Source organism: Anser cygnoides, chromosome 21 (assembly GCF_040182565.1).
Source record: "Anser cygnoides isolate HZ-2024a breed goose chromosome 21, Taihu_goose_T2T_genome, whole genome shotgun sequence".
In the NCBI taxonomy this organism is placed as follows: Eukaryota; Metazoa; Chordata; class Aves; order Anseriformes; family Anatidae; genus Anser; species Anser cygnoides.
Genome location: NC_089893.1, coordinates 4,138,572 through 4,157,722, shown reverse-complemented (window position 1 = coordinate 4,157,722; position 19,151 = coordinate 4,138,572). Strand labels below are relative to the sequence as shown.

General features: G+C 46.2%; 1 protein-coding gene across 1 annotated transcript in view; it reads right to left on the bottom strand.

Moving 5' to 3' along the window:
- Positions 1-19,151, bottom strand: part of ALG9 (ALG9 alpha-1,2-mannosyltransferase) — a 30,186-nt gene that overhangs the window by 9,662 nt on the left and 1,373 nt on the right. Inside the window, 10 exon segments of the mRNA XM_048063246.2 lie at positions 5,757-5,886; positions 6,201-6,348; positions 7,074-7,203; positions 9,036-9,190; positions 10,988-11,110; positions 15,866-15,971; positions 16,116-16,203; positions 16,570-16,705; positions 17,669-17,757; positions 18,642-18,712. Of these exon segments, the coding sequence (XP_047919203.2) occupies positions 5,757-5,886; positions 6,201-6,348; positions 7,074-7,203; positions 9,036-9,190; positions 10,988-11,110; positions 15,866-15,971; positions 16,116-16,203; positions 16,570-16,705; positions 17,669-17,757; positions 18,642-18,712 (1,176 nt within the window).

Genomic DNA, 19,151 nt, shown 5'->3' with positions numbered 1-19,151 from the left:
TCTCTTACTGAACAACTGTCAACTCACAGGGGGGGAATTTGAGGCAGTAGAACCAATTCTGCCGGTATTTTGCCTTGTGGTTCTCTAAAAAGCTCTTAAAAACTTCTTACAATGCTGACTCCACAAGGTCCCCAGGCAGAAGACTTCACTATCTTTACTGTTAGAAAGCTTTCCTGATGCCTGAACTGAATTTTCTCTTTTCTTAGTTTTTGCCTGTCCCTGCTTGTTTTACACCATGAACAAGGGAATGTTTTTTTGCAGTTCTTTTTACATACTTGAGCTCTGTTATCTGAAAACGGCTCGTCTGCTCTGCAGCCCTCTTTTACTCACTCTTCCTTCTATAGGCATGTTTCCTACCCACAGGGTCATTCTTGTGGGCCTGCTCTGAAATGTCTTCCGCTAGTCACATCTACCCTGACTGCGAACTGGGAGGCAGCACGCTAACGACGTTCTATAGCGAGCAGCAAAACACGAGTCACACAACACGCTCCTCTGCAAACGCCCTAACCCATGGCTTTCCTGGGTCGTACGCAGCCAGTGTTTTTACGATCAGATGCACACGTTTCCAGAGCATTTAGCTCAGAGCATGTATAAACCAGTAGGGGTTACCCAAAAACTGATCACGCGAGCTCCACAGCCAGTTAACTCCACAACCCTCACTGTCCTCGTCTTGTCGTCTCCTGGCAGGGCTTGAGCAGAATCGTGGAAAGCCAGCAGCTCTGGCAGAGCAAGCCTGTTGCCTGGCACAAGTCCTGCTGGGCTTGGTGCACGAATAACCTGGGCTGTAGCAGCAGTGACCCTCGGCGCCTCCCGCAGCAGATGAACGTCACACTGCACCTCTTGGACCTCGCCGGTCGGTATCAGTGCAGTCATGCCTTTATCAGCTGCCCGTGACGCAAGGAACTGCTTTGCCCTGACCGAAGTGTTTGGTAACGCTCGGTCAAGTTATGAAAACGTAGTCGAGGAAGCAACAACACAGCAACGAGCTGTGTGTGACCTTGCAGTTAAACGGGCTGTGGGCATTGTCCTCAGGAGACTCGCATTGTGCAATCTGCTCCTTCCTGCAGGGGAAGAGCGCTCTTGGATACGAGCGGGCTGCCCTGCTCGTTTATTTGGGGCTATGGCCCTCCTAGCTCACAGCCCACTCTTCCTGCCCTGTTCCCCCCACCCCTTACATCTTCCCCTACAGACATACACGCGAGCTGCTGAGAGGAACACCAACTCTCAGCTACAGAGCAGAGCTGAGCTCCTATCAGGACAAATTTCCCTTTAACAACCACCAGATGTGAGAGAAGCTTCACAAAAGGCAGCTCAACAAGAAGCTCTGTCGTCTAGAAACCCCTGCATTAAGCATGAAAGATCCAGAGGGCAGGACAGGTGTGTGAACAAGGCCTGATATCCTCCCTCTTGAAGACCTAGCCATCTTCAAGTGACACCCCAAGTCATTTTCGAGAGCAAGCAAGCACTCCAGAGACTCAGGTACAGCAGCAAGGCTGAGCTTTCCCTGGCATAGGGACTTTTGGCCACTAAAAGCATGTTCCACCAGCTCCTGCCCCTGCACTCGGCTGTTTTGCTGGCAGGAGGTTTTGTCAGCCAAGGGTCGCACATTCTCACATCTGGCACTGGCTGAGTTTTCTGGCAAAAGCTTGCAGCGCCGACCTCAGGGGCACTAGAAATCAACAGGACCGATGCTTGCAACTTATGCCCTCGTTCCACTTCCAATCGGATTCATCTGGACGTCCTCTCTCAAACGTTTCTTTCTGCGAACTGAGAACACCGAGAACCCTTGGATGCTTTTTTTGGTCTGCGATCCCTCCTCGCAGCACGCCAGTACTCCCAACTGCCAAAGGGGACTGACAGCTCCCACTTCTGCCACTGGTACGTTATTAAGCGTCAAACATTAAAATGTAGTGGTGTTTTGAAATTTCTGGGAAAAGGCACCAGTGAAGTACAGTACATCCTAGTAATTACTGGTTGTGCCCTTCAGTAAACTGGATATTTCCATTTGGCAGACATAAAGGAACTCGAACACGTATGTTTAGATATTGAAAAAGACATAACCAAAGCCTTTCCTCAGGTTACATGCAACAGAAGACAGAGCTCAATTTTTGATTAATAAATAATTGCAACCTAACAATAGTCTCATTAGCTGCGCTGGTGTTTCATCCCCGTGGAATGCAAAGGAGAGATGAAAGACTTAACGTGGGCATTTCGGAAAAATACCGAGTTCTCAACCGCAGTACCTCAGTTTCCAGCTGCCCCCAATCCCTGCAGCCAGGGGGACAGAGATAGCGGAGTGCCAGGCAGCTCTGTGCCACCTCATCCCGGTCCCATCAGATCAGCAAACAACAAGGACATTGGCAAGCAACTGAAAGGTACGGCCAGCCTCCTCCCGAACACCCTGCTGCTGCCAAGCCTGTGTTTGAACTCCCAACTGCACCAACAAGAAGACGGCTGCACACTTGTAACGTGCCTCCTCTCCCATAAATCCTCTCCTCTCCTCCACCCCCAGGCATAAACGAGGAGACCTTTCACTGAGCAATCCATTGATTTTCTGGAGAATTCAGGAGACTGAGCAACCTGTAAATATATTTTTTTGCTAGGCTACGAATTTTCATCATGCATCTTAGCGTAAACTGGTTCTAAGGCTGTTTGTGTTTTGTTTTTCCCTGAAGACAGCAACAGAAATACAGTTGTGCTCAATTATTGCCTAACAACGGGCTCCATGGTCCCAGCATCACACGGCATCACCATCGGATCCTGCCAGCAGTGCACAGAGAATTGCTCAGCGGGTTACACAAACTCTTGGGCCTTGGTTCCTTCCGCAGGGGCTCTGCACAGCCTGTAGATTGCAACCTCACCTTTTCCCAGGCACAGGATCATCAATGCTCAGGCTATGGGGAAGTTCTGGCAAGACCACATCACTGGCGTTTGTAAAAGGACAGCCTGCTCCAGATTTACTTCTTCTGCGAACAGTCTGAGCAACGGGCTGGTGGAAGGGGAAGACTAAGGACTCCGATAAGGTCCCTTAAGACGCACATCAAAGGCCGCCGCTACCCACGTTACGTTAAACGCAGGCAGCTGAAACGAACCAAACATTCTCCAGGATGACCACGTCTTATTTTGTCTTATTCCCTCAAACTCTTCCTTTCAGGATCCCACATTTCAGTTCACTCTGCAAACTTCCTTAGACGTGCTTGCATTCACTCTTCTGAAGCAACTTTGGGGTTTATTATTACAATTTAAAGGCTGAAAACAATTTAATTAAGTGGATACCAGATGGCTCCGTGGCATCACAACTGAGCAGCAGATGAAGTTACACCATGGGAAACTTACACCAAGGAAAATATTGAATCCACTTCTTGCACTGTATCAGAACATTCCAGGCCCTGAGAGAGGTTCTGGCTCATTAGCAAAGGCTCCCAAACCACTAACCAAGTTCTTCCTGTAAGTTATGTAGAATCTCTTGGAGAAAAAAGTAGCTGCCTCCAGCACTAAGATTAATCTCACTTCTTCCGTTCTACATTCTCCCCTTAAAAGGGCTGGCACCTCCGATGCTTAGGAATTATCTGACAGGTGAAAGATTTCCTTTCTACCACTGCAAGAGGAATACAGTACAGGAGGGGACGACATAATGCAGAGATGGAGCTGAGGGCACAGCCTGTTGCTGTACGTCTGTCACTGGTGTCTGGGTAGGAGTTAGCTGGCCACAATGAGCAAAGACAGGAGCTTGTCTGGTTTAGTTAAACTGTTTTGTTTTTTTAGTTAAACTGCCTGGAAAGTTAAACTGTTTTGAGCAGAAAGATGTTCTACTGAAAATGCTCTAATAAAAAAATAGGCAGCCAAGCTTCAGGTGGTTCCTGCAGCTCAAAACAGAGGCAAAAGGAATTAGAAAAGAAGCAAAATCAAAGTGGTTTAAAAAAAAAAAAACACCTTCCTCAAGTGAGGAAGTTTTAACCATTTCAGCTGTTAAACCTAAATCTACTGTCCCTGCTTGGATGCCTTTGTAAGAAATAAAACTCCTCCTTAGCAGTTTGAGAGACAGATCCATCTCCCCAGCAGCACAGGTACAAGCTTAGTGCTGTTCAATGTGATTCAGGAAGGAAGGATTGCAAAAACAAGAAGGCCAGATGACTTTTGCCCCCCAGTGTCCCACCGCAACAGAAACACTCCGATTTACTCCAGTTTTCGAGCAGGGCAGTAATAGATGCTTACAGCTGAAACACCGAGACCAGCCTCATTTCTGCAAACACTCATTGGTTTTAAGGTGTCCATGGCTCTGACGATTCTTTTGAACCATTTTCTCCCCTTTAAGGGGCCAGCAGACTCACGCTGTTTGTATTTGTTTGCTATGACGGTCCTTTCCAGTGCCTACTCACTTTTTTTTCTTAATGTGGGTATGCTTGCAGTCCTTAAAAGCTCCTTTAAACTTGAGGAAAGATCTTGTTTTCTTGGTATTAACACCTCAGAAGCAAAAGTTTTAAAACTCTGTTTAAAATTCACATGAAGTAGCCAATTTCTAAACATGTCCGGGGCCTTTCACTTGCATGAGAAGTAACAAAATTGTCGGGTGACATTAAGGAGCAGCCATGAAACAAAAGTGTGTTTTGTTCTATTAGTCACAGGCTCTGCGCCAGCCAGCTGTCTGTGCTAAAAATACGCCACAGTTGAAGATTTCGTAAATGAAATGCACTGCGGCAGACAGCGGCTCTCAGGTGGGAACACGCCTCCTTCCCACTTCCAATAACTACACAACGGCGCTCCAAGGAAGAGAGCTTTCACTCAGCACGTTGATCTCGGCTTTTACCCACACAGTTGGCTCCCGTCTTGGAGTGCTGCCTTCCAGCCACATCTCTGAGGAGATCACAAGCGCTCATAAAATGCTTAACAGGCCAAAAATATGAAAAACTTAATAAAAAAAAGTGCTCGTCCATCGTCTTCAGCCAGGATCCACCCTCTCAGGTAAAGCAGAGACCTGATGCACTGCACACGAGCGCTTCCTGGACTCTGGTGGACAAAGCACAGCTCTCTGCCAGGTGGAGAAAGGACCACGCATACACTGGCAGTTCCCCTCATTCACCCTCGAGGCAAAAAAGGGAAGGATAACTAAACACCTAATATTTCCTGTACCGCAAAGAACATTTAGCACGCCACTAAGATTTAAGCTGCTAAATAATTTCAGAGAAATGAGCTAACAATAATTTGATAAATACTCATATGCATGTGCCATTTTTGTTTAGATAATGCAAGAAAAAGTTGTAACAAGTCGGTAACACCAGTATCCATCAATGGCTTCCCATTGAAATCACCAATGCAGTTGTTTCCGTGATTTCCAAATTAAGTTCCTCCTCCTCTGTTGTAAATGATGAATATATTTTAAAAGAAAAGTACTAAGGAAGAGTCAATCCCTGCTCAGTGACAAACATCTTCTGTTGGGGATTTCAAGCTACTCATTCATTTCACTTTCCTGTAATCGCAGTAACGTTATAACAAGCCCCAGACTGCAGTAACCAGAACATATTACTTCTCTTTTTTTTTTTCACCTCTTCAGATGAAAAATAGAGAGATGAAGTACAAACAGAAAGCAGACTCACACAACCGGGGAACTTTCCAAGTGCTGCAGAGAGCCCATTTTTGTTCTGTAACGGTACTGACATGGGACACAAAATGGGGAGATCCAACCACAGTTCTAGGCACTGTATTAATATAAATGGTACAGTAAGGTAATGGAAACGAAACAGGAATGTCGTCCTTACGTATCGAGATGGCTCTTCCTTGTTCTGGTCGTTCATGTCAGTGGGAATGATCCGTGTGGCCATTGGTCCCTTGGCAAAGGGTTTTGGTAACTGGCCCCTGAACTCCGACAGGATAAACTGGAGCTGCCAACTGCAGAGAACAGCGTCAGAAAGCGCGGCAGGGAACTGCAGGAGCTAGTAACAGTTTGCATGGAGAAAACCAAAAGCATAACCCAGGACATTTCATTCCTGAGGGCAGACAGCACTGCTAGGACAGTCACCCTGCAGATTTACACTACTTTGTGACCAACAATCTGTTGACACCAAACTTGTACATTGTTTGTTTTGGATATGCTGGTGACAAACATACGAGGTCTTGAAGGTTACTCCCATAAATCCTTCTCATGTGAAGTGCCCCTCCTTACGGAGCTCAGCAAATCGTATCTTTTACGTTAAACGACTTACTTTTCTGGCAAGAGAAAGCTGCTTGGAAATCTGTGCCATTCCTTTCCCACGCAGACGTTAACTGGTCTCCCCTCTGGCACAGTGTGAATACTCGGGTCAGTGGCAATCCTGTGAAATTCTGGATACAGGTCCAGAGGCCCATGGTAGCCTACAGAAGGCAGGAATTTGTAAATAAGACTGAAGAAATGGACAATTTTTAATGACTTCTTTGGAAAGACTATAAATAAATATTTGTATATGTATTTTTAATTGGTAACTTAATGAAAAAAATAATTTGTCTAGGCTGAGAAGTGGCTGGATTCAAAGCTCCCCAGCATGCTAGAGGTGTTTGCACCACGACACCTTTATTCCCATTCTCCTCTCCTGACTGTCAGTGGCTACTATCAAGCAAAAAGCACTGCTGCTACCTAACTTTGATGCGGTGGGAAGGCTTGCTGCATGGCTTTGAGCCAAGGAAGCACTTAAGGATCACAGCCTTACTTAATCCATCTTCATTAAGGATAAATGCACCCAATTACAAGTTTTACACACGAAAATGTTTGTTTCAAGTGGGATCATACATTTGCAAGTTGTAAGTATCTGCCTAAATACGAGTCTAGGTACACATTTTACATCGTTTAGTTGTACTAGGTGAAGGGCAACAGGTTTTTAACTGATTAATTCTAGTTATACATACATACATACACACGTTCACATTCATTAATGGTGACACCATTAGAATTTATTCCTTTTCCTGCAACAATGGCACCCAAACATTCAGGATTGCCATATTTTTCCTGTGCTGGTACAGTCAAAGCAGCACAACCCTGGCAGACCTTAAGGCCTGCCAAGACCGATGCCCGAGAAACCACAGAACCAGTCTAAAATACCCACCTCTGAATAAGGCAACTGAGCGTGACAGTGACAAAAGGCCAAAGAGAAAAACAGTCCCCAGAGCCAACCAGTTGGAGGAGACTGTGTAGTGCTCCAGGCGGTAGCGCTGGAATACGAAGTGGTAACACTTCTGCGGAAGGAAAAAAAGAGTCGATATAAAGTTACTCAAACTCTGAGATGTTTTATCAGAATCATGTTTTTCACAAGGACGTTAAAGCAGAGCATGTATCTCCCACCAGTTCTTTGGTCTGTGACTTCACTTTTTCTTTCAGACCCATAAAAATACACAGAAACCCGCATGGTGCAGCCACATTTCTTACCCCTTAATCTTTTCAGCTCTCTGCCCTAGGAAGGCCTCTGGTCAAGCTGTGAAGTGCGCTCTGCCAGGGCTCCAGCTTGGTTGTTCCCAGGTGAACCAACAGCAAGCGTCCCTTTCAGAAGCTTCCCGTGGGATTCCCTACACAGGCTGCTCCCATTTTTAACGGTGGATTGACTTCCCCGGTAAAGGAGCGTGCCCCACCTGCACAAACTACAGCTTTGGAGTGGACAGAAGAACACAACAGCGCATCCTACAGACACCCTTAAACGCACGCAGCTCTGGAACAGCCCTTTAGGATTTTCTAATTTAAAAGCCTTCCTAGAAAAAGCCAGGAGGAACTGCACTGAATACTTGGCTCGGTCCCTTCCTCCTGCTCTGCCTTGCTGCAGGAATCGTTACTCGCTTCCCGTCCTAACCTGGTTTCTGCTCCTCTTGTCTTGTTTGCATTTTTCTCGTAATAGCCAAATCCGCATGGTTTGGAGGAGCAGATTCTCTGACAAGCTTGCACTACTAGAGGAAATTCGATTAAATTCTCGGCTAGATACTGAATACTGGACAAAATGTCAAACTTAAAATATGAATTACAGAAACACACACTAGAGTTTTCTAAAGCCATGTGTGACAAATGTCCTAAGCTGTTGCCCTCCGATCAATCTTCTGACAGCACACAGTAATTCTCAGTCAGAGACAAAACTGCTGACATGATGGAGATCGATCCTTTAACAAACACAAGGGCTCAAACTCCTCTGGGTGTTCCAGCCTAGCTCTGCAAAGCATCAACAACACTGGGAGATCAACAGCCAGGACAGCAACTAGCTGGTGGGGGGTGAGAGTGCTTGAGGGATGCTTGGGACACCAGCAGGGAGCTCAGGACAGGATCAGCCAGCAGTGGGGCATAGCAGGACAGACGGGTAATGGCAGAACGAGGCAGAACAGCTGCAGTGGGCTCCAGCAGGGACAAGTGACTGCATTGCTGTGCCTCTTTCGCAGAGGACAGACGTAATTTTGATATAAACCTTCCCAAAGCTCAATTTGGAATGCTTTACTCTATGAAGCATTGCAATTGGTTTTTACTTTTGGCTCTTCAAACGCCCAAAACAATTTCCTGATGCCTAAACAAGATTAGTTTTACGAATCAGTGAAGATTCCTACCAGGATACAAAAAATAAAACACAAACATTTCCTATACACACTCACATTCCTATCCCTTAAATCTTGTTTTACAGCAGACGAAGAAGCCACAAAGCTATAAGCAAGTTACTAATGCTTGTGACAGCTCTCAGATGTTGCGTCGGTGCTGCAACATCACAAGAGTTCCTCAGCAGCAGCTCCCCCATGGAGAACGGTAGGATTCAAAGTCACCGCGAAATAATTAGTTAAGGAAATATTCTCGACTGCTTACCACTCGATATAATCCCAGACAATGATTTTAATAGTCCAGACAGGTTATTAAGAAGTCTGGACTGAAGGCCAAGATTATTGGATTAGCTCATGCTGTATGATGCTCGGGGAAGGAAGTCCCAAATATTTTTGCTGTTACATCAATTTACAGCTTTGGGAAGCGACGTTAAAGAAGCGAGCCAGCAGCTTCCTAAAGGTATGAGCTCACTGAAAGTACTAAACCCCACAATCCACAAACTTACCTGAAGAGCAGACAGAGCTACAGCACTACAGAGACATATGAGGGGATAGATGGGAAAGAGAAACCTCTCTTCTTTGTGGGGCTGACTGAAGAAAATGACGATCCAGATGTACATAGGAGCTAGCGTCAGCCAGTAGGGACGGCCCAGATTCTGAACTGAAAGAAACACACACTCAGCAGAGCAGCAATGTTACCAAGAGAAGTTTATCCTACTCCTCCTCTTGCACACACCCACCAGGTGCATTATCACGTCTCACATTCCCAAGCCCGTTCTCCAGACACAAACGGGTCACGTTCTGAGCAGCGGTGTTGCTACAACCCGGGTAACGCGCCCACTCACTATAGGATTTTGCTCAGAGAATTTTCATAGGTTCTCACGACACTAAAAATTTCAACCGACTTTAAAACACAGAGAACAAGTGATCAGGCTGCTGAACCCAAAGTGACCAAATCCGTCCAGAACTGGCACGTCTAAACAGGTAGTTGGAAGTTCTGGATTTCCCACTGTGCAGCGTGCTGCACAACACAGATTAGGAAGACTCGCCTCTGGATCTATCCCTTGCTTGCAAATGGTTGTTTGGCAACTGGCGTTTCCACAGCCTTCATTGCTTCATTACAAAAATAACAGCACGAGAGGTCTCTCAGGCACCTTCTGCTCAGCACAGGAAATAACCGATTCAAAAATAACAACAATTACCCTGAATTTTAGTCACGCTGCAGAGGGTTCCACAGTGCCTGACAATTTTCAATCCCTTTTCTGCCCCCTTGCTACTCCCAACAGCAGAGTTAAACAATTAAGCTAACGGCATTTCGCAGACAATAAGAGCAATGCACTCAGCAGAGTGGCTCCTGCTGTTAAGAACAAGAACACCAAGCGAACAGCAGGAAATCTTGCGTTTACAGGATCTCCTACTGAGCTTTTACTGGTTTCTGACAGTACGTCAGTCGTATCCGAAGAACTGATATCAGCAAATACCCGTCAACGTACGTTTTCAGCAAGGCTTATGATATTATTGTTTCTTGTATTCAGTAAAATTCAGAGAGTAGAGCCCTGACTGGACTGATGAATCTGGAGAGTGCAGCTGACACTTAATGAAACTTCCTTACACAACAGCAAAGGAACATCCACACTTTCAACACATCTTCTCTACAGCCACTTGCAGACATCACACAGTCAGACTGAGGTCATTTTAATCAGGACAAAGCCCCATATGAAGCAAGGAATATTCTAGCTCCTCCTGTCTCTACCCTCAGTAGAGAGGACTCAGTTGTGCAAGTTGCAGAGCGCAGAAGAGCCCAGGTCCAATCCCTACGTTGGCAGCAGCACAGAGCAGAGAATGCATTTGTGCAGGCTCAACCCCAGCAATGAAAAAGCCTAAAACCAGCCCTGTTCTCCCAGACTATCGCAGTAAACATCCTGGCAGCGACATAAAAACGTAACAGTGGAAGCCGGCAGCCAAGGCTGCCATTTCCTGCTGCGGGTGAGATGGAAACAGCCATGGGTACGTGGTTCCTCCTCACCTTACAGTTCTGACAGGGCTACTGCTAACGCGTTTGTATTTCTGGCTGAGGGTTACGTATACTGTACAACTTGTTAAGCTCACTCTGTGTGTGGACAGCTTAGCCTTCACAACACAATGTTCTTCTTGAGGTGAAGACAGGGAACACAGGAATCGCCCTTAAAGGGAAAAGACACATTCCTGCCCTTTTGCAGACAGCACAGTAGATACATCTCACTGCCTCCTCTTTCTACACAGTAATTCCACTGTGTGGTTAACACTGAACTGAGTAACGAGCTCTAGGAACTGCGCTATTATTCCAAAAACTTTCCCTGAGCCTGGTTTCACTTCCAATAAAGGCAAGCTGCTCTTTGGCAGACAAGCTCTCCCTTTACTAACAAGGTTTGCGATCTGGGCTCTCTGTGCTCAGCTCTCGCAGCTATCCTGCACTCACCATGAAACTTCTGAAGCAGGCACTCCATGAGATAAGTCAGCGGTAGCACAAGCAGCGCCAAAATAAACGCCACGTTGAAATTCAGAAAGCCATTGATGAAATAGAAGGACCAGGGTTCGGTACCTGAAGGGAGAAAAAGGAAAAAGTTTTTGAACATAAGGATATTTGAGATCTGGATGTCAGAGCAGCTTCATTCCTCCTCTGCCTGACACAGACAGAGAACCAGCAGCAGACATCAACTCTCCCCACTGCAAGCATATTGAAGCCAAGGAATGGAAAGGGTATGGACAGATCATTGGATCATTGTCTTAAATTATTTTTCTCTTTTGTTTTCATTGGGTCACAGTAAACTTCACATCTGCTGCTCACGTATCAAAGGCAACTCTAACAGTCAGCCTTGTCCAGCAAGGGGTTCTGCAACACCGAACTCACCCTTGCATTAAGAGCCGCCGCAGAAAGAAGAGGCTGTAACCCCTAAAGCCAGGAAATTCTCCTCCAAATTCATTCTCATTGCAACGAAGCAACAGATACAACACAAAGCCACGTAATGTTAACAAGAGATGATTGTCATTCTGAAGTGGTGATGTATACTCCGTGGCAGCAGAAACAGAAAATGGCAGAAGAGCTCACACTCACACTTCACCCAAAAGATTCTGCCGCTACCGTTCACCCAGACGCCAGTTTTGGTACCTCCTCAGTGTCAACACCACTTAAAATTTCCCTGTTTCAATATGTTCTTACAGCACCGCTTTTAACAGGAGCAAGCCAACTCCATCTCCTGATATTACATACTTGGGTATTGGTTGCAAGCTTCGAAGGATGCAAACTGACAAATTCCAGGCCAGCTGTCATTTATTTGGACTTTTAATTCCCGACGCTTAAAATCCCGAACAATAAGGAACGCCAGTTCCTCTCTGCACGTTTGCCACTTTCTCAGTGCGATTAGCTCAATCAGTCAGCAAATGACATGCGGGGGCTTTAATCACTGCACTGTTGTGACATGTGTCACATGCCACAGCAATTTCCTGCAATCAGAGCCACTTAAAAAGGGTCCATGTTGAAATTAATCAGACAACTGAAAAGCAGCAAGGAAAACCCAAAACCTCGGCAGCTCCTACGGTTAAATATGATTAGAAGCTGCACTAGTAATGTCAGGAACACGTAGCTGGAGTTACTAAAGCAAAGTCCAAGCAACTTGTGTTTGTTTACAAAACATTTAGTTGTTAGCACTGAAAGCAAATTGCAATTACAGGTTCAGGTTTTGGGAAGTAAGGGTCCTTAAGGGAACAACAACAAAAAAAACACAACAAAAAACATCTTTCTCTCTCCACCTGCCTCATAATTCTTTCTAGTCCCACAGGAGTACAATCCTCAGTCTGGAAGTCTGAATATAGGATACAGGAGACTGAAAGATGGGGTCAAGCACTGGACACGAACTGAAGCATGTTTCCCTCCTTAGAAATCAGGGCTGCTGAGCGGGACGTCTGTGGAGGGAAATCCTGAGGCACTCTGGGTTATCACGCTGTAAATCTTCCAGTGGACACCTACAAGTGTGTATGAAGAGGGCTTGGTTTTATTTCCTCAGCCCCGGCACCTCCAGATTCTCTTCTGAGACAACACAACAGGTTTCTAAGGACTTACAGAAGGGTTAACACTGACTAGGCCACACTAGTAACAAGTTCTGTAGAGCACCAAGGTCTCTCCCTATGAAAACAAACGTGCTAGATGTGGGTACCACAGCCTGCTTCCCTACTCCCACTGCAAGCTATGGCTGCTTTAACACAGAAGATTTCAGCATGAGAAAGCAGCTCTCTTAAACTGATACAAACTGTTACCCACCAGCGTCTTCAGGCTACGGGTAAGCTGCACAGCACAGACAAGCCCCAGACCTTCAAAGAACAGATTGATGCTTCCACAGCATCGCCTGCAGACCACGGCAGAAGATTTAGCTTCCTGTCAGCACCCCGCATGCCAGAGCTGGGCAGACACGGGCTGCAGGAGATGCTGATGAAGCCATTCGGGAGACCCTGCCTCAGCCACAGCTCACGGTACTACGGTTCCACGGGGAGAACAACTGGAAGCAGTGCCAGACGCTGAGCCAGAAATTGTTCTGAACTTCGTGCTCTGCCCCAGGCTTCAGGAGCACTTCTGGATATCGAACTACAGAGAAGTTGCTAGAGCTTAACACGCTACCATGCTGCGGCTTCATCCCGGCGATGGTGAGGCTGCTTCAGGACAAAGCAGGGGTGTTCCGGAACGGGCTCCAGCTATGGTGGCCCCCATCTCGTGTCTGTCACAGGCTGAAAGCCTGCATACAGCCCAGCATTGTAGCTCAGCTGTTAAGCAGTAATTAAGTCACAATAATTTGATCATGAGTCACAGCCCTCATTCTAAGCAAGACTGATTCAGTCCTAGCATAACAAACAGTCTTCTTTCAGCGTTTCATTTATTTTCCTTCTGTTTAAGAACCAGGACTCAACAGAGCGAGGTGTCACACAAACAGCCCCAGCACATTTCACCTGAGCTGAACAAAACTTCCCCGAGTGCAATCACAAGGCAAGCCAGAGCCAAGCTCTGATCTCCGGAAGCGGGGGAAAGCCTTTGCTGTGAATCGAGTGTTTTTGAGACCCACGCACACAAAAACACCCCAAGGCCTCAGAATCAGACTTAGGGATATCTGCTTAGCAGCTCCTTTCCCTCGGCTATAGAAGCCTAATAATCACCCCTGGGAATTGTTTATTGCATAGACTACATTAATCCAGAAGGGACACAGTGCTGAAGGAAGAAAACACCAATAGCCTTTTCTTCAGGACTCCAGTCTGCATGCAAACCGCAAAACTAGAAATAAAAAAATACCGTGGTGCTTACGCTGAAGATGATACAGGCTGATTATTCTGCAACCTCCAGCAGCTTTTGCTCCAATCATGTGAAAGTTGGGAAATCCCTGTTCCAAAGCCAAAAGGCACTGGCCAGCCTTTCATCTCCCCTCGCAGCGTTATTCTCCCCAAGCGTTTTGAAGCTCTCCAAACACACGCTGTTGTCCTGGCCACACTGCATTAAAGAGCAGTTTCAAGCAGGCTCTTTTTCTAGCCTGAGGATGTTATATGAATGTCACTATGAATAAAACACTTCAGAATAGATTGGTCCCTGGAGGCTGCTGGAAACAACTCATGCACCAGTGTGGAAAAGGTCAGGCATGAGCCCATGCCAAAACCCATCAGAAACAGAGCCTGGAGTTTCCATTACAGAAAATTCACAGCAACAGACTTCAGAGCCTTCCTGCAGAGATGAAGGACCACGGCAAAGCAGCTGTTGTCATCTTGTGCCATAGCACAAGGAACGATTCACCACTCAGCACCACCCAAAACAGCCCTTCAAATGAACCACCAAATATGGCCTGCGGGGCACGGCCAGAAAGCCTCGCCACTAACCGCAGCTCAGTTCCTCCCAGAATACCTTGATGGGGCTGAAAAAACACGACAGACGTTGCAGAGACCTTGCACCCTAAGCTCCCTGAAGCCTCCACCAGTCCTCTGAAGCCTGGAAACATAACGCTCTGCTGCTTTTCATATCTGGGAGACATCAAGAACATGAAGAACAAGAACAACGCAGCGCAGTGGCAGCTCCAAACAAGCACCACGGCCTTGCCATCAAGGTTCAGACCTTGTAACTCACCCAGCATCCCAAATGGCCAGTCCCCGGGAACCCCTGAAAGGCAGACGATTTGCCTGCTGATTAGATATCACTGATGACAACTCTGATACCTCTTGACATCCATAAATTACTTCTAATTCCTTTCGGAATCCTACTGAAGTCACCAGCTTAGTTATTTCCCATGGCAATAATTTCTGTAACTACATGTCGTCTCAAACTTTTCTGCATTTCTTCTCACTTTTTGCTACCACAAAACTACACAAAATGAAATGTTAATCCTGCCTTTCCCACTGTCTCCCTTCAGAAGCTTAAGTAAGGCAGTTTCCTTACTCTGTATTCAGCTCTTCCTCTGGGAAGTATAGATAATTCTTACGTTGCTTATGGAGAAAAAAAAAAAAAAGAGCTTATAGAAAGAAGACAGCAAGAAGAGCCAAAGTGTTGTTATCACTACTTGTCACTAACTTATCAGTCTTCAGAAGGATTGTTTTCTCCTCAATTCGTTCATCCAAAAGAAATGGGGAGCTCAAGTGTTGCCTGCATGAGTCAAGTTGGCCCTGCCTCCAGCGTGACTGCCAGAACAGCAGCAGGTGTAGTAATTAACCTTTCTTCCTTCTCTGCAGTCTCAAAGATGCCTTTATGGTAACCTCAGATCCTGCCTTCCAGCCAAACCCAGGCCGCACACTGCCAAATAAGCAAGGAGACTCAAGCCACAGCATGGAACCAGGAAGTCTGCAGAGACCTGACGTGCACTGGAAGAACTATAGGTTCTGCGCTGCTGCTAGCTTCCCAAAGTTCTGGGGCCTGACTGTGAGGAACAACACCAGCCAAGAAGCAGATTAAAGCTGACACAAACACATGCACACACAGATCACATGCGCCCATGGCACTCGCGTTACATCCAGACAAGTTTGCTGCTGACAGGTCTCAACAACCCCATATCACAGCAGAGAAGTCTCATGACGGGTTCCTGAACTTCAAAGCGAACAAAAGCTGCTTAAATCACAGCATGGGGAACCAGACAGAAGAAAATCTGAGGGCCCTGCCAGTTTCCAGCTCGAGACAGACATCCTGTGGCAAAAAGCTGGAACTGCAGCCCCTTGGCGCTTGCAGGCTGCCTGCTTTTGAGTACATCGGAAAAAGGATCAGAGATCAAAACCTCGAGGGTCACCGTAACCTGACAGCAGCAAGAAAACGGTCAACTTCCTCATCTTATCTTCAACTCACCGTAGAGATCAGGTCCGTGAGAGGTGAAGACATTGTATAAAACGATGTTGAGAGGTGCAACTACCAGCTTCCCGTAGTGATAGCTGTCCACAACTACCAGGGGCACCTGAAAGAAAGCATCTATTATTTGCAGAGTGCCCACAGCTTTTGGCTGGACTGCCCAACAGCTCTACGTGATTTTGTTAATGGAACCTGCTCCTTCTATTGCAAGCCCAATCCATTCCTTGTTTGTGCTGTTATAGGGACTTACCAAAAACAGGATCAACGACACCACACACCAGTTTAAGAAGCTTTTCCACCTCTGCTTCATTATTAACAAGTCAAAGGCAATAGGAAGCCTGAAAGAGAGACCAAGCATCAACCAGAGACTATCCTTCCCCGCCGCAGGATTTTCTGCCGCAGAGCGAGTGAGGCAGTAGCTGGAAGCAAACCATCACAGGGGTCGGCTACTACGCCACATTCCCAACATCCAACCCAGGTCTTATCCTCAGTATATTAGAGCATGGAAATCTTCCCAAGCCAAGCTTTTCAAAAGCAAAGAAATCAGGTTGTGGAAGCCTGTCACAGTGATCCTGGACTATGCTGGCTGCTCAGCCCCCGCTAGTCTTCTCCTCCAGCTCTCCAGCCCCTACATTTTCCCCAAACAGGCAACAAACATAGTACATTTGGCAAAGTACAAAGTTCCTGAGCCTTCCTCTCCTTACCCAAGCGCCGCGCTGAAGGGCCAGCCCACAAGGGCTCCAGCAGCTATGCCCAGCACTGCTACAGAGGTCTTGTCCATGTACCAGCCAGTCATGGCAATCACTGTGGTGTACATGCAGAAACTGCTGGGGAGGAAGGCTGCAACACAGAGAAAGAAAGGGCTTAGCACAGCTGCCCCACAGCTAGGGATCTGCAAAGGCCAAAATAAGGCTAATCGTCTCACTCATTCCATTGGATTTGGGATGCTATACAGCCAATTCTCTAGTCAGTGAAAACAGAAAAAGAAGGTTCTTGTTATTGTTCTGCCACGGCCAGAAATAATCCCTTTAGGTACAAAGGCCTCTTTGCCCCGCAGCACCCAGCAGTGGTAACCAGTTGACAGCATCCATGGTTGCAGGTAAATAACCACTTGCAACACTTGCTCTACCTTTTATACTCTCCTAGGAAAAAAAAACAAACAACTGGGTACAGCCTGGTGAGAAGGTAGTTAAGTATGAAGAGGCCTATTACCTTGCGAGAACAATTAAGGAAAAGTCCTTTCTCCACTCAGCATCAGCAAAAAAGAACAAAATAGGAAATATCAGCACGCATAACCTGTGATATTTCTCTTTAGGTTTCTGTAATGCACACAATACAAAAAACCTTTCCTCAAAACCTGTCTTCACACTACACTCAACACCCACAGCAGGTGTTTTATCAGCCTTACAGTGGTGGGCTTGGCATAAGGGTACCAGTCAGGGAATAGGACAGAAAGGCAGACGACAATGCTAAAATACAAGAGGACCACGTCTGCTTCCTTCAAATAAAACACGTTCAAGGTAGGCTAGGCAACATCCTGTTCAAAAAGCATGGCCCACTGCAGAGACCGGAGAGAACAACAGAAATAAACATGCCCTGGAAATCGTTAGAGTGATGCCAGGAACATCACTTGAATCAACACTTTGTCACTACACCTGCCATGAGAAACACCTGCAAGAGAATACAACAAACTCTCCAGCACAGGGTGCTGATTGCCAGAGAGATTTCGGTGCTGCAGATTTTCTTCTCTGCAGCTGTCTTTGGCTTCTATGGCCAAGGTCATTGCCGCAGCAGCAGACCCACCTGCAGATGAGCAGAACATCCCCGTGCTGAGAACTAAGAAGGCCAACATCAGCCGACTCACATGTAGCCCAAACTTCTTGCACACAGCCCTAAGGAAACAAAAGAGAATTAGAAACTACTGAAATAACCTCAGCGTGTGAAATAATAGTACCCAATGCAGGCAGAGCCAGAAGCAATCCACAGAGCATCTCAAGAGCTTTAAGCTGAGCAATTCTCTTTACTCAGCTGCCAAAAGCAATCTGAAAGGCAAAGCCAGAGGAGGACTTAGGATCCTCCTAAGCCACACTAGTGCAAAACTCCAGAACAGACTTGGCTTCTACCAGTGTTAGCTGCACAAATTTCAAGGGAGTCTGTGCTGCTTTAGCGACATCAGTCTCAGATTCATACCCATCACAAAACCCCACTGTGCAAAAAGCCCCAGCTCACACTCTCAAAACCAGTCTGTTGCCAACAGAAAGTCAGGCACCGTAACGGTTTGAAAGCCACAAATGAAGAGGCAGCAGGCAAAAGTAAAAACCCAGATTAGGCAAGGTGATTGTATCTGCCAGGGGTGTTGACAGCCACTAAAGCAGGAGCTTTAACATACATTACAGAGAGCAACTATCGATGCATTCCACTAAAATTCACTGTGATAAACAAGCACAGCACCAGTCTCTCCTCCAGCAGAGCTCAGTTTACATTCCCACACTGCTTGCTGATATCAGTGAAAATAAACAAGTGTAATCAATGAAGTGCTGAAGAGAAGATGTGGGTGGCAGATCCAAGAATATAATTGTGTCCTGACAGTAGAGTTCTTACCAGTATTTCATTAAGTTACCTTGAGAACATATATCTTGAAGTTTCACTGTGAAACAACCCAATTTACTCAGGCACATTTACACATCAGCCTCAGGATATATTTCTTGTGGTAATAACTGGATATGGTACTAACACTGCTGCAGAGCATTCACAGTACGCAGCTTCTAATACTCACTTATAGAAGTAGAGCTCACAAACACAGCTCAGGAACGCCAGGAAGCATCGGAGGAAATAGAAGATAAGAACCTAGGAGATGTATCCAAAATCAGAACAAGGTTTGCGATGAAGCTTATGAACCTACTGCTAACAAGCGAGTCCGAACTGCAAAATTTCTGAACAGCATGGAGCAACTCTGGCAGCAGTGAATGAGCCTACTCTTACAGGCCCAGATCTTGCACCAAGGGATGGCTGAAGCTCCAGCAGCTCAAGGCCTACCCTCTAACCCTAAAGTCCTTTACAGCAAAGAAAATTAACACAGTCCACTGAACTGATCAGAACTACTCCTCTTTTGTTTCATGCTATGCAGAAACACGTGAAGTATGGCAGAATGTGCACTTGGTAACTTTTTTTTTTTTTTTTTAAGTATTCCTGTGAGCTGTTTGCAATACAGCTTGCAAAATCTTAAATTTTTCTTTTATTTTTTTTTTCTTCCTTGGTTCTTCTTGAGTTAGCTCACATACCCTTG